General features: G+C 53.2%; 5 protein-coding genes across 5 annotated transcripts; 3 read left to right on the top strand and 2 right to left on the bottom strand.

Moving 5' to 3' along the window:
* Window positions 1-2,466: 2,466 nt before the first annotated feature.
* On the top strand, window positions 2,467-2,901 carry N0V89_001185 (uncharacterized protein; the record flags this gene model as incomplete). Its single annotated transcript, XM_056209999.1, has 2 exons — window positions 2,467-2,497; window positions 2,621-2,901. 2 exons carry the CDS (start codon window positions 2,467-2,469, stop codon window positions 2,899-2,901), a joined length of 312 nt encoding a protein of 103 aa, XP_056076821.1.
* Window positions 2,902-4,409: 1,508 nt separating this feature from the next.
* Window positions 4,410-5,435, top strand: N0V89_001184 (uncharacterized protein; the record flags this gene model as incomplete). Its single annotated transcript, XM_056209998.1, has 1 exon — window positions 4,410-5,435. One exon carries the CDS (start codon window positions 4,410-4,412, stop codon window positions 5,433-5,435), a length of 1,026 nt encoding a protein of 341 aa, XP_056076820.1.
* Window positions 5,436-7,895: 2,460 nt separating this feature from the next.
* N0V89_001183 (uncharacterized protein) lies at window positions 7,896-9,118 on the bottom strand (the record flags this gene model as incomplete). The annotated part of the gene is made up of 2 exons (XM_056209997.1): window positions 7,896-8,582; window positions 8,636-9,118. 2 exons carry the CDS (start codon window positions 9,116-9,118, stop codon window positions 7,896-7,898), a joined length of 1,170 nt encoding a protein of 389 aa, XP_056076819.1.
* Window positions 9,119-9,940: 822 nt separating this feature from the next.
* Window positions 9,941-11,319, bottom strand: N0V89_001182 (uncharacterized protein; the record flags this gene model as incomplete). The annotated part of the gene is made up of 3 exons (XM_056209996.1): window positions 9,941-10,775; window positions 10,851-11,030; window positions 11,309-11,319. The coding sequence occupies 3 exons, from the start codon at window positions 11,317-11,319 to the stop codon at window positions 9,941-9,943; spliced, it is 1,026 nt and encodes a 341-aa protein (XP_056076818.1).
* Window positions 11,320-11,843: 524 nt separating this feature from the next.
* Window positions 11,844-13,400, top strand: DIA4 (Serine--tRNA ligase, mitochondrial; the record flags this gene model as incomplete). The annotated part of the gene is made up of 1 exon (XM_056209995.1): window positions 11,844-13,400. One exon carries the CDS (start codon window positions 11,844-11,846, stop codon window positions 13,398-13,400), a length of 1,557 nt encoding a protein of 518 aa, XP_056076817.1.
* Between the last annotated feature and the right edge of the window lie 1,393 nt (window positions 13,401-14,793).

Below are 14,793 nucleotides of genomic sequence, written 5' to 3'. Positions count from 1 at the left end.
TCAAAGCGGATAATGAGGAGCCCCGGGAAAAAATATGGTGAGAGATAGCGAACGCGACGGGGAACATGTACCAACTAGCAGGTCGGAAGAGTTCAAAACACGACTTCTAGCAACGCTAATCCGTCTCTCATTCTCAAATTGCGCATCCGTTGAGTCGTTCCTATTTGCTCTTCGTCGGAGAGAAGTTTAGCGACGAGCACAACCCTGCCCGCCGCTTTTCGCACGCACGTCAACATCGTCATTGGCCTTCACGTTCGCCCTTTCGGTATTTGCAGCGCATTGCACTGACAAGGGTCGCCTCGCTTGCACGAAAGGCATCATTTTCTCCTTGCAAGCAGGTCCACCAAAGGCATGGGCTTGTGTTCATTGCCTAATCGACGAGCCTGAGGCGGTACTTGAGCCTCCTCTTTGCGCCGAGCGTCGTCCTCAGCACAGCATCCAGGCAGTGTAAGAGGTGCTCCGCCCCGACGCCATGACGGAATGGTTGGCACAGAAGTTTGCGCCCGCTGGTCGACGCCGATGAAACATACATTGTCGGCGCAGGTGAAATTTTTTCAAACGCGTGCGTGCGTGGTGGCTTACGCGACGGTTGCCTGCTTTGCATCCCAAAGTGGTTTGACTCGGACATGCGTCGTTGGCCAAGACAGGACCTTCTGGATGTGATTGGTGAAGCGCGGTGCGCATTGTCCTTTCTCGACAATCTACAGTACATGTGTAGGCTCTCGGCAGGCCGAACTCTCCACCACTGTTATTGGCCATCCGATCCATTTGCAACACGCGCCACAGGCGCTGCGTTGCGCGGATCAACGCGCAGTCGCCTGACTGCTCCGTCGACAAACCATGGCCTCCCTCGAACGAACTCACCCGCAAAAGCAGGTACCGCCGACATGGGCGTCTGAATCCATCCTAGCAGGCCGGCATTGCCTCGAGCCTGTGATGGAGGTCAACTTAGTGAATGCCAAGCGCATGCCAAATCGCCAGGCTCGCCAGTATGCTACCAGAAGCAGTCGGTCAGCACGCGCGTATGAGACGGGAAATTGGTCTGTACGTATCGCTCAACGTACGTGATGATACGGCGGTGGAATCGCTGGCTGTACCGACTTCCGGTCGGACTTTTCCAGTGTAGATAATTTCCTCGTGCGAGCGGGGATTAGCTGGCTGTGGCCCTACGATGTCTGCAGGCCCCCTACCCATGTTCATGCATGATCCAGTGCCTGGCAGTTGCAGCTGGCTCCCCCATGCTGTGCGACCGGATGCGCGTACTGGGTGCACTGCGAGACCTTCGCACCACGCCCGGCTTCTGACTGTTCCATCCGTTGTTTATCGCTAATAGCGGCTGGCTCGTTGTTGTACCGAAGGCACACTTCAGGCTGCAACAACTAAGCGAACGCTGCCATTGTTTCAACGACGGACAAGAGGAGTGCGTGGATGATGTGAACGGGTGGCAAAGTGGATCTCGGTTCTGATCGACGCCACGCACCCTGGCCGTTGCATGGGGCATGTGCGCCTCGCAAGGCTCGTTACGCCATAGCTGTCTCCCGACATGTCATGGTCCCACGGAGCATTCGGAGGCTCGGACGCGGCGCGCATGCGCTCTCCATCCCTCAGCGTGCGACCCTAGCTGCAGCGCAACTATCAGCCGACCACGACGGAGCGCCTAGCCTGCATCCACACCATGCAGCATGTTCGGCTGTCCCCATCACTGTCAAATATCCCATGTACCACTAGCGCTGACGCGGAAGTCTGTCTGCACCTTACGAAATCCCCTTCCCCCACGGGCCACGACACAGCGCGAGGATGCTGTAGGGGCGCGCCACGGTTCTTCGTCCCGAAACGGTTTACTCGCGCATCCGTGGGCGGCACTTGATGCAGCTAAATCGAGCTGCAGATGCAGAGGCAGAGTTAGTGGGTCACGATTGTATGCCTGTGCTGTCTGCGGTCTGGCACTGCGAATCACGGGCAATCCTGCACCGGTGAGCCTGCAAATTGGACTTGCAATGTTCGGTGTCTTGCTTGGAAATGCACGGTCCCCCTCTGAAGCGCTCTCCACCGTCGACGTTGGGCAGGATGCGGCTGCGCTGGCAGTGGAGGACTTTTGGTTGCACAGAGGGTGCCGCCCCGGCCCTAGGGCGTGGGGATGGTTCGCGATTCGATAACGACGAGTGGATGCGCGCGGGCCTTCGTTCTCAGGCGCCATGTAGACTTTCGATCGAAGACTATAAAGTGTCGCCCGCGCGCTGTTGCTGGGCCGCTGATGCTGCTGGTTTCCGTAGCTGACGAGGCACCCACCCTGATCGTCACCCACGCCCTACCATCCCGATACGCGCAACCTTGGCCCCTTTGCTGCTCATCACACCAACCCGAGCGCATCGATACAGCAGTCTTGTTGTTCGCAGCGCCCCTTTACATGCCCATCGAGACGTCGTTGTGATAGCCGCCACCAGGCACTAAAAAGACCCGTCAACCATGGCGCGCATTGGTGAGCCGGAACTGGCCCGTCTCGTCCCGCCCTTGTTCCACGTCGCACCCCTGCTTCCCCGCGTTCGCCGCATCACCCCTGCCACTCCACCATCCCTGTCGCCCGCACAGGTGGCCCGTCGCTAGCTAACGCCGTGCCCAGCTCCGCCCGCCCTCAAGCCCCTGCTCCGACCCTCGCTCCGCTCCATCGGCGTTCCTGATGTGAGGGACGTCCTCGCCGTCTACCTGTGGTGGCTGAATCAGCAACGCTTCCGCGCCCTCGTCGAGTCCGACCTGTCCTCGGACATCGCTTCCTCAGTACGGTCCGTCTATGGAGACAATGGAGAAGAGCACGACACCGCATTTCCATCGTCCGAGGAAACAGCCTTCGACACACGGTCGACAGCCTTTGACTTGTGTGGCATTGGTGGGCAGTTCGACTAGGTGAGGTCTTTGGACACATCCTGTTCGTCCACGGAGTTGAAGGTTGGCGTTGGTATTGTGCATCCTGCATCAACACAGGGCATGATACAAAGAGAGGGCGTCTCCGGAACAACATGTTCGTCTCTGGTCAAGGAGATGTTGCTCGTACACGCGCACTAAGCGCGGCGGTGTGTTGGCGTTCTGTGGTCCACAACACCTTTTTGTTTTGGAAGTCTGTTTTTGGGATGCATGGGCGATTGTGAGTCGGAATGGAGCCAGACGCTTTGCGCGTCGCTGGTCTGCATACATGCATGCATATACGTAGATTTCTGCCATCTCCATCGTTAAAGCATTTTTGCAAGGTTCACATACGCCATGGATTATGTTCCCCGCACGGTCATGGTGAGGCGTTCGTCAACGCACCTTATTAATCACCTTTGCGCCATCGCTAATTGTGGCAGCCTTGCTTTCTTATCTAGCACACTCCTTCCCGCCCCCTAGGCGAAACTTCCGACGTTCGTGTCGAACTTGACAATCTGTTCTGCGCACCCTGTTTGTCTGATGGTAGCGATGCCCCATGCGACTTATTTATTCTATGCTTCTTGATGCTACTTCGTCCCCTTCCGGCCTTTCTCATTACTCGTCTAATACCTATCGTATACCCATCTCTTCTGCACAGTTTACAATAGATCCATGACGCGCCCAACGAGGAATCTCATGGGACACCGCCCACGAAGATCACTTCGCACGCGTCTCTCCGGCTCGTGCGGACGGTGTCTCAGCATACTCAACAATCGTTTGCTAGAGGGAGGCGGCGTCGTGTTGCGTGGCATTGATTTAGCAATGAAATGGGCATTCGACGGCTGTTGGCGGGAGTTCAAGAGCCGGATCAGCGACTTTCTGAATGCGCATACGCATGTTGAGACTGTGGTGCTTGGGTTTAGTTTTCTACCTTTATTGCTGCTTTTGTATATCATGGGCGCGTTCGTGGTGCCTGTGGAGGAGTGTGTGGAGGCGTTTGCGAGTTTGAGGTGGTGGTGGAATCAGCCTAGGCGCCACTTACTCAATGAAAAGGAAATTAGGAAAAGAAGGGAATCGAGGGTCTTGGAAAGAGATGAGGTGAAGCCGCTGCCGAAGGCCAGGCCAAGGGCGCTTACCCTGCGGTCGCATTATATATCGTCTGCAATCGAGCAAGAGTTGGGTAGTAAGATTCGGAACCGCGTGAGGCAGAGAACAGTGGACCAGCTTCAGGCTTGCGACCTCTGGAGATTTCCATTTGAGGTCCGCGAGGTCATCTTCAAATATGCCGTTGGTGGTAACCATGTGCATATTGTGAAGGGAAGAGGCAGATGGGGTAGTGTTTACTGTCCTGCCAAAGATCCTAAGGATCCAGTGCACAGGGACTTCTGTGTGAGGAGAGATGATGATGGGTATTATGCGAAGAGCGCATGGCCAAAGGATATGCGGCCATTGGGGTTGTTGGTGAGCTGTCGGCAGATGTAAGTTGAACGCCACATTTACAGATCAATATGCTCATATCGAAAAGATACTCGGAATGCATCCACTTCCTGTACTCGCACAATACGTTCGCCTTTGACGACCCAGCTTGGTTTTACGCCTGGACAAGGTTCCTAATTCCTCGTAGAGTCCGCCTCATTACGTCAATCCACCTTACGCCCGTCTTCGCACGCGAATGGAGTGATACTGGGAAGGGACGGTTGTTCATCCGAAAACAGCCCGACCCAACCGATGCAATTCACTACCACCAGTACCTAGAATCCGCATTTACTATTCTCGAGACAAAATACTTTCTATCGATCACGCCGAAACTCAGGTTAGACTTCACAACCAGATGCGACCTCATCGTTGGCAATTTCGTTCCCAAATTCGTCTACGAGCTGAACCGTTTGCAGACAGCTACGATCACCCTCGCTTGGCCTGAGGATCCAGCGACATACGCACCCGCGGCCGTGGCCCATACCAGCTACTGGGGGCGAGAAGCGACACTGCCCTCTGAGGAAGACCGTAAGTTCGAACTCAAGGAGATACCATGGCAGTCGCCCACTGTACTGATGGCGTTCTTCATTCCGTTTGACGTCCAGTGTGTGCACTGCGCAGACTACACCATCATTCGCCGCGCAACAAGAGCTTGCGCTGAAGTATCCTTTCTTCCACTTTCGCTATCTACTATGCCGCCTGAAAATCCCACGCTACCCGACTTCCTCATGCGATACTGGACACATCACGTGTTCTGTGGTGGATGGATCGAATTCCAATACCACGGCGAGCGAAAGGAGTGGAGCGTGACGCAAGGCGCACAGAGGATTCCAGAAGAGGACGCGGATAGACATCTTGCCTCAAAGGATGGTCTTGAGAGGCATTACCCAGTATTGGGAAACCCGCATGAGAGGCTGAAGGGTATCACTGCCTCGTACGTTGTGGGGGGTTTGGCGCCGGGCCGATGGTCGGTGACTCATTGGCATGGGATAGGGATGATGATTGATGAGCCGACGAGGGGGGCGTATTATCGGAACGTTGGGTGGACGAGGGACTAGGCACAGTGCGGAGTAAACGTGGACAAGCGTTGCCTTGGATATACTGTCGTCTGATTGAGGGACATAGTCTATAGAGCCAATGTTATTGTCATCTATCTCTTAGGGGCTTTCGTGCCACAGGGTGTAGACTGTCGTAGAGCTTTGAATTGTTCACTTCGTAACGTCAGCTGTGTGGTATGCAGACAAGGGAGGCGCGATGTCGCAGGTTCAAAAAGGTGAGAGACAAGTTGTGGAGTAGGCTATGTATGCGTAGGGCCGTCAATTGCTTCGCTCTAGTCTGCATTGGAAATACTTCAGCCAAATTGTGAACAAGTCGGATGGGGAGCACCAATAATAGGGTCGGTGAGGCAATGTTGGAAGGTGATAGGGCGTCCTTGTTTGGGCGTTTTGTCAGTTACTTTGGCGCTACCACGAACATTAATTCTCTGCTGCCTGGGCCGTCGGAGGTGCGGGAGAAGGAAGCCACGATTGTCACCGTCGCGCTGGACAGAGTGCGCCGCATTGCGACAGGACACCTTGTAACAGCATGGCATTGATCCCTTTGCATGGGGCGTTGGTATACGGGCATCGACTCTCAAGAGATGTATCTCCCATCCCAGGAGGTCCACGGGGACGACGTTCTTCCGTGTCGAAGCAGTTATGCAGCTGCACATTACGTTCCAGATAAGGGAGTCAGAGCAGTGATAGCCATATTGTTGATGGCGCAGCGCGTGCATGGCCCCTGCACTAAGGATGACACGCTCAATCAAAGAGAAGCTACCATTTTGTGTGTTTTGTTTCGCGTTCGAGACTGCGGCGGTTGGTGTTGAGAGAGCTCTAGTTGAGGGTAATGCCAACAGGAAGGAGTATTGACCTAGAGGCCTATCATGAAAAGACGATACTCTCAAAGTCCAGCCTCCAGGAATTGCGTACAATCAATGAAGCTCGTGAAAGCGTGTCAAGCCTTCAGGCAATCCAGGCAATGATTGAAGTGACGAGCGGCTAGTTTCTTACACTTCCGTTGTTGCTGGCAGTTTAGCTATCAAAGTCGTTCAAAGAGCGTCCGTGCTCATGTTGGCGCTAAAATGGAGAGTCCGAATAAAAAGAACAAAATGGAGACCGCGAGCAGGATCGAACTCGAAACAAAACACAAAAAAAATGGTAGCTTCTCTTTGATTGAGCGTGTCATCCTTAGTGCAGGGGCCATGCTAATCTTCTCTGTATCGTTTCAAATTGACCAAATGTTCCGAAGAACAAAATAGTTGCGAAATGAAAAGTATATATAGGGAAATGAAAATAGAATTGAACGACGAGATCGAGCACACGGCGAAACTTGTCCATGGCGGCATAAAAAAGTTGAACCGCGGCGGGCCAACGCTAGTCTGTGCGCGTGAACAGTGCGCTTCAAGGGCGGTGTGAATCGGCGGTCGGCGACTGAGGCCAGCTTGTCCGAGATTCCTTCCCAGACTTCCGGGCACAACCACATCGCTATCTCCTCGAAAGACCAGCGAATGGAACCTGGACAACCAGAAATCGTCTTCCGAGTCCAGACGAGTCTTTAACGGGTCGAGTCCGCACTGGGTCGCATCCAGCAGGCCTTCCTCATGGCCTTTACCGTGGTTGATCTTTGGCCTTGTTCTGGATCTCTGAACAAGATGCACATGTTGCAACATCTGGGCAGATCTATTCAAGACATCACAATGTGAACTACCTGAGAGATCGCGGTCTTGGTGCAAGGTGTTGCTCATGTGGCGATGTTCTTGCTGGGCTGCGACTTCCTGCGAAGTATTGGCAGGCGAACTCCGGAGTCCATGCTGGCCAAGATATATGTACAAGTTGTTCGTCCGTCTTTGTGCAATTCAACAATCCGGATGGCTTTGATAACTGCGTGCCCTAGTTTTGAATCTCAAACCGGATATAGGATCAATTTGATCGCATGCGCCGGATACACAGGCTTCGAGTAAAGGTAGCCAACATCCGTTCAAGGCAGGTTCCAGCGAAAGATTCGTTTCCGTTTTGGTCGTCGATGGCCCCAACATTTGAAGCTTACAGAATATGATACCGTGAACGGCAGCAAGCTGCCTTGAGATACACATTGCTGGAGTGAATGTTGCGCGAAAGACATTTTGGGGTTTGTGTGGGACTACGGGGGAGGGGTAGCTAGCGGCCGAAGTTCGGAGACCTGGCAGTTGTATGCATAGTAAAGGCAGTACAGTAGCAGTTGCGTACAGTGTGAAGGCTGCAAAGATGAACATGGTAGCTGTGTAAGAGGTTCCTTTCGTTCAGGAGCTTGATAGTTGGCTTGACTCCTGTCGCGGTGGTGCACGCAATGACCAACATAGGATAGATGAACCGTTGCATCGAAGAAAAGGCTCTTAATACAACATGTACGTATCACCATCTAATTACAATCTCCACCTACGCTCACGCTATGCATTGTACAGAAAGGACGAGGCTGAAATCCTCATCTCCGCAGTCACACTATGCCGCTCTCGCGCTGCTCATCGGTCTACCATCTTCTCCAGTCCTCTTCCTGATCTCCATCTGCTCAATCTCCAAGTGGTTCGACTTTTTCTCTACCTTCACAGCCCCAATATAGTCTTTCGCGTCGGTGCCACTTGCATGAGCGTACGGCGTCTGTGGCGGTGACTGCAGGCTGATACCCTCGACCAGCACCTGCTCGTTTCCCAGCTCGTTAACCTCCGGCTTTCTTGTGCCAAGCGGCGGATCGAACCGCTTCCTGATTGTCTCAATCATCTTACCAAACCAGAACCAGTTCAGACCGTTGAGCGTCAGGTTTGACAGCAGGTAGCAAGCGGCGAGCCACAGCGGAACAGTACGCTCGCCGGCGAATCGCATGATGTCAGATGTCGGAATGGCGTTGGGATCAACGGTGGTGCCATTGCTGAGCTTGCCGAGCTCCGGGTCTTGCAAGACGAATTCGCCAGCTGTGATCGCGCGGTAGACGTCGTAGAAAACGCGTACAGATTGGTACGTTCCCCAGCAGAGGCGGCAGCCGAAGAAGGTGCAGAGCAGGATGATGCCATTGTAGAGCTGGACTTTAGAGCCCGTCATTTTGAGCTTGTCGCAGAACCAGTGGATGTTCAGGAAGGGCGAAGAGAGCTCGTAGAGGATGAAAGTGGGCGCGTAGAAGTTGACGAAGGGCCTCTGGTATCTACATTAGCTTTCTGTGGGCTGCGCATAGCCTGAGAAGGACGTACAAAGCCAAGCGAGAAGACGAACAAGGCGGAAACCGCGTGCGCCAGCATACCCAACCCAAAGACGTTGATATTCTGCACCGTGATGACCAGATCCCACAAGAAATATCCCCCCGCAAACGCCTGTATCAGTCCCCCGGCACCGGTATACCCATGCACCTTGCCTGCCCAGTTCATCTCGCTGCGCTCCTCATCGTTCGCCATGACCCAGAGCGCGAGCACGCAGATGACGGTGCTCTGCACAAACGACACAATGTGCACATCCCAATTAAGTTTGGTGCGGGCATTGAAGCTGGGGTATATTCGCGGAAAGAAAAACCGCGAGATGATGGGCGCGACGATGATGTTGACCGTGGAGTAGAGGGAGAACGCGAGAAGCACTTCGTGAATGTGCAGCGGGAGGGTCTTGAGAGAGACGTAGTCGGCGAAAGGCTCGATGCGCTGCCGTAACCAGTCCGGGCATGGGAACGGGAAGGGGTCGTGCATGGTGGGAGGTAATCCGCGGCGGTGGATCGTCTGAAGCAAGGGAGAGCTACGTGCTCGCCGCTCGGTGGCTATCGATAGCAATAATGAGAAACCCCAAGGCGTTACAGCGCTTGGAAGCGGATGGAGAGGTGACTCGGAAGAGAGTGGGTTATGTGCGAAGTGGGCGGCCAAGGCAGCGGGTGGTAGGCGGAGGTGATGGATTCAGCTCCGCAGCTCTCAGCGACTTATGCAAGTGTCTCGTGCCTCGGTCGGCGCAGATGAACAAAGCCCTTCAATCAGACGACAGCATTCACGCAACTAACAAGACATAGGACTAGTGGTCTCGCACGACGCAGTCACAGATACACTTGGCTACCTGGTGTCGCTTGCGAGATGCTCAAATTCAAGAGTTGTGCGCCTCACGAGACCACGTCATGAGCTAACGTTGACCGGCGTGGCGCTGAGATGTCTGGCTGCACTGCCACACGAGGCGCGTGCATTAGCTTGCCCACTAGATTCCCGCCTGGCCCGACCCGTGACCATGCCATCGTCACGATTTCTCGGAGGAGGTGAACGTCGGCCACACAGTATCAGGTCACAGCTGTGCACTTTCAATACATAGTTGCGGACGAGGGTGGTTCGAAAAGATATATTCAGGTTCAAACGAAGCCAGTCAGGGTCCTTGTTCTACAGAGCTTCGTCAAAAGTCCGAGCACTACATTGCTCATCCTAAGGCAACAGGGGGTATCGGTACTTGCGATGAGGCATGGTACAATGCCTATACAAAAGACGTCCATGAGCCAGGTACATCGCAGAAGGACAAAGGGCAAAGAGATCTGAAGTTTACGCCCAACCTTCCACGTAGCGCTCGAACCAGCAATCTTTGCACATGTCATCGCGTAGACGCTCTGCATATGCTTCCAGGAACAGCGCTCCCACATACGAAGTCCGTTCGATCTGGTCGAGTAGAGAGTAGAAGTCCGGCAGCGTCTTGTAACTCAAGATGCATCTGGCTACCGAAGAGTGAGACGCATGCTCACTCCCGCTCCATGCTTCCTTGTCTGTCCCAGGAAGCGCGAGTGAGGCCTGATCGTAGCCACGCAAAGAGAAACGATTATAGGCATTATCAGCTACCGGTAGAGAGGCAGGTGGTGTCGGTAAAGGTGGTGCAGGACCTTCAGAGGTTGGTCCTAGTGCAGACTGAGGTGGCATTGTGAGATCGATCTCTTCGACTTTTGCAGGTGGTGTTTTCGGACGTGCATTGGCCGAGATCTCTGAAAGTGGTGCCTTCCTTGCGTTCTGTGATGTTCTCGCAGGACTCGAAGTTGATGCAAGCTCCTCATTCTCAGTGATGCGTTGGATATCCTTCTGCAAATCGACCCACAAATTCCAGCTCGCATCCGTGATGTTCTCCGAGGTGAAGATGAGTTTCAGCGCTTCCTTCATCTCGAATGCATTCTGGTAAGGATGGTACTTGTTTTTCTGGCTGCGCTTCCCACCAGTTCGTTGTTCAATATCTTCTACGAAGGGCTCCAAGATCCCCAACTCATAATTGACAGCCCAGTTCAGCTCTTCATTCAAGTTTCTATCTGGCGCAGTGATTAACTCATCCTCCCAACTCAATCGTTCTGCGACGAGGTAGGCTTTGCGAAGATGAGCGCTTACTTTGCGTTCCTTTCTACAAACGGGACACCGGAAAGGAAGCGGTGGGAAGATTTGGGCTCGGTTATGGAGTCGATGCCAGGAGTCGTACGGAAGGAGACCTAGGGGATAGGGTACCCAGTGGAAGTCTTGCAGTATCTTGCTGTCGGGGTGTGGCTCGTGCAAGATCTGAGGCTTATACGCAATGGGCTGGGTCACAGGCTGGCATGATCGTGTTGGTGGTACGGGCTGAGGTGTGTGTGCCGGCTCGTTCACGAATGTTGTCGCGTTACTGAGCCAATTTTTATGGAATGCTGACTGAGATTGCAAAGAAACTCGACTCGGAGTTCGTAGATGTCTCGTCGCATCTTCGAGCCATTTTCTCTGTGATGCTGATCGTGCTGCTGCTCTCGACTGTGGACGATGATCAATAACTAAGGTTTGGCCCTGCTGAAGTTGCTCAAGTGGAACGTAGGGCCTCACAGCTGAGTATGTTGGAGGGTGTGGTTCTGAAAGCCGGAATGCCCTTGTACCTGTTGGTGCTAACGAAGGTTGTGGTGGGAATTCAACAGCAGTAGCATTGTGCTGAACTGGGCGTGGGTTTCTCAAACCCTTGGGTATTGGCATATGGTGCGTTCGTGGAAGAGTTTCCGGGTGGATTGGCGGCGAGGGCGACCGCAAATCAATTATGGGCATATCCTGCGGAATTGAGCCCAACCTAGAGGACGTTGAAGTGGAAATGCGAGAGCCATTGGAAGGATTTGAGTGTGCTGTCTTGGTCCAGACTTGACCCATTTGTTTCTTTTTAGGAGGCATGGTCACTTCCCTCTTGACCTCTGTGACTGCTTAGTCGTGCCGCGAATACCCTCAATATCATCGGGGAGTGTCCATGTGCGTTGTAACATATGACGCGTGTGGACCCAGCGGACGCGTCGTGGGGAAGCAGGGGTCTTACTTGGCGGGCGGGAGCTTGCGCAAAAGTTCCGACAGGGTAGCTTCACTCACACAATCTCACCTCATGCCCGTTCGGACTAACGTGTTATTGTCCAATAGGCTCAATCAGCTGTATTCTTTCGCATCTATGTAAAATTTAAATGGCTCGAAGATGAGATCACTACAATCCCTCTTTTCGAGAACATGTGCCGCATGCCGGACGCAGCTCCAGACCACACGAACGTTGCCCTCTCGAATACCACGCACGCCTCGCCGTACATATACTAGACCCGCGTTCGCTCCAAAACCTGCGATAGACATCAAGCACATTCGCCAGAACCCCGGCCTCTACGAACAGAATTGCATCGACCGTAATTATGCTGCGCACGGAAAATCCTCATGGCGCATAATCGAGCTGCACGAAGGATGGCTGGCGCTACAACAGAATGCCCGCCATCTGAGAGAAAGGAACAATCAAATACGTGGGAAACTAGCAAAGGCAAAGTCCCACAGCGCAAGCGAAGGAAATGGTCAGTCGAGAGAATCACTCATCGACGAAGCAAAAGCGTTGAAGGCTGAGATTGGAGTCATCGAGGCAAAAGAAGTGATATTGCAAGAAGAGATAGACAATCTTGCTCAGGACTTGCCAAACCTCAGCAGCACAAATACACCCGTTGGCACCGAGCCGCAAGTCCTCGAATATATCAATGACCACCCCGAACCCGAACCTTCGCAGTCGGACCGCATTTGGAGATCGCATGTACACATTGGCTCAGAGCTCGGGATACTGGACTTTGCGGGCTCAGCGCAGACATCAGGATGGGGCTGGTACTTCCTCGTAGGTGACGCCGCGATGCTGGAGCAGGCTCTTGTACAATATGCATTGAGCGTAGCAAGAAAACGAAGCTGGAAGGTTGTGGCACCACCATCGCTGGTATACTCCCATGTTGCGTCTGCATGCGGGTTTCAACCGCGAGATCAGAACGGCGAACAGCAGGTCTATGCTATCGAGCAGGCGGAGAAGGACCAGGCGAAGCCGCAGCTAGTCCTTGCAGGTACCGCTGAGATTCCACTGGCTGGCATGAAAGCGAATCAGACGTTTGAGGATGTGGAGCTCCCGCTGAAGACGATTGGAGTCTCACGGTGCTACCGCGCCGAAGCAGGTGCCCGCGGCATAGATACCAAGGGTCTATACCGTGTGCACGAGTTCACTAAGGTAGAGATGTTTGCTTGGACACTACCAGATACCAACGAACAAGAGCATTTTGCGGCCGACACACCCTCGAACTCCGTAACGATCTTCGAAGAGATGTTGTCTATGCAGAAGGAGATCCTGCAGAGTCTTGGCCTGCACTGCCGCGTTCTCGAGATGCCTACGAGCGACCTTGGAGCCAGTGCGACCAGGAAGATAGATATCGAGGCTTTCTTTCCGTCAAGGCGCGAGAAGGACGACGGTTGGGGCGAGGTTACTTCCACATCCATCTGCACAGACTACCAGAGTCGGCGATTACATACTAGAGTTCGACTGGGCAAGATCGGCGGCAAGCTAGAGTTTCCATATACCTTGAATGGTACGGCTCTTGCAGTCCCACGCGTGTTGGCTGCCATCCTGGAAAACTCGTGGAATGAGCATGATTACTCTGTGACCATACCAGAGGTGCTACGGCCGTTCATGGGAGGCCAAGAGAAAATTCAGGGGCACAAGATCCATGGAACGGGCAACTATTGAGGAAACGAAAGCTGTTTCGGTACGGCGCATGTAAGCTTGGAGTGAAGTATAGCTCTGTATGTTATGTGTTCACGAAGCTAGTTGTAATATACCTTAATTGAGAATTCATGACTATCTTTTTGGTCAGACTCTAATGTGAGTGCGATGTGGTTACATCTACTGAGTCTGGGGAACCTAAAGCGGGAAGGGGAGGGATTGAATCATCCGGTATGAAGGATAGACCCAATGAGGAGTCTCTAAACAATGCCTTGCTTTGATTATCCAGTACATGAACCTGTCTGAATAGCTTGGGCGAGTTCTGTGAAAGGCAAGCCGCGATACTGGGTCAAGATTTATTGTAATCCGCATCCTGGACGACACTAGGTACCAAAATCTCCGACGAAAGGCAGCCACAATTATCGGATTGCAAACAAGGATATGGTACTCACAAGAGCTGATGTGGACCACAGGCACTCTGGATTGAACATCACGTGGTGGGCCTTTCACCTCAGTCCACTTGTTCGATCGGCTAGTCAGCCGCGTACCCTGACTTCGGGAGCGCTCGCATCACCTGACTTTCATAGACCTCAGACGCCTGTCTTTTCCCACCCGTGGCGCGGCACTCAACATCGACCTCTCGCCTTCATCCCACGCTCCCTTCGGTAAGCAAAGGCCCCAATTCTCGAATTCTTGCGGTTTCTGCCTCTTCAAGAAATCAGACTTGCAATTGTGTGGTTTCGTTAGCAAAGTGCAGGGCTCCGTGGACGATATCTGGTGAGCTTTTGCGACGTGCACTTTGCGTCCGGCCAATTCAGGAGCGACTTCAAGTTTCCGACAGACTTCCTCTACCACCATTTGACGCCAGCAGATGAAGTACCTTCCAGTGCCTCGTCAAGACTTTGTATACCATGTTCCTCATCTGAGGTACTAGAGGGTACTGAAGTCTTTTCTCCACTCATGTAAGAAACATGCGGTCGTGGTTGACGCTCAGCATCGGCTATGTAGTCAGGAGAGTTCAGCTGAATTTTTGCTCAAAAGTGTCCCGCGTTCATGAATTCGGACGAGCACAGATGTTCGATGAATCGGTGACGCAATCCATACACGACGATAGCCCGCGAATGAATAGCGTAAATGAGCCTTGACACTCTGTTCGATGTTTCTTAATCTCGATTCTCATGCGCTTCTCCGCCCTTCCAATGTGCGATACCAGTCTACAGTTGTCAATGAATCTGCCAATGCGGCTACTTCGTCTCTCATGTTTGCTTCAAGCTTAAAAGCCTGAGCAGGATCGGGGGGGATGAAGCAATGGAACTTTTTGCACGCGTTCCGAGGCTCGTGAATTATGAAGCATGTAGTAGTCCTAACGTGTAAGCATGGTATGGCTGGTGCATACTGACAAGACTCGAAGAGTGTT

This window comes from Didymosphaeria variabile (assembly GCF_027946475.1).
Source record: "Didymosphaeria variabile strain IMI 356815 chromosome Unknown scaffold_1, whole genome shotgun sequence".
Taxonomy (NCBI): Eukaryota; Fungi; Ascomycota; class Dothideomycetes; order Pleosporales; family Didymosphaeriaceae; genus Didymosphaeria; species Didymosphaeria variabile.
Note: the sequence above shows the minus strand (reverse complement) of the source record. Positions and strands in the feature narration are given on the sequence as shown.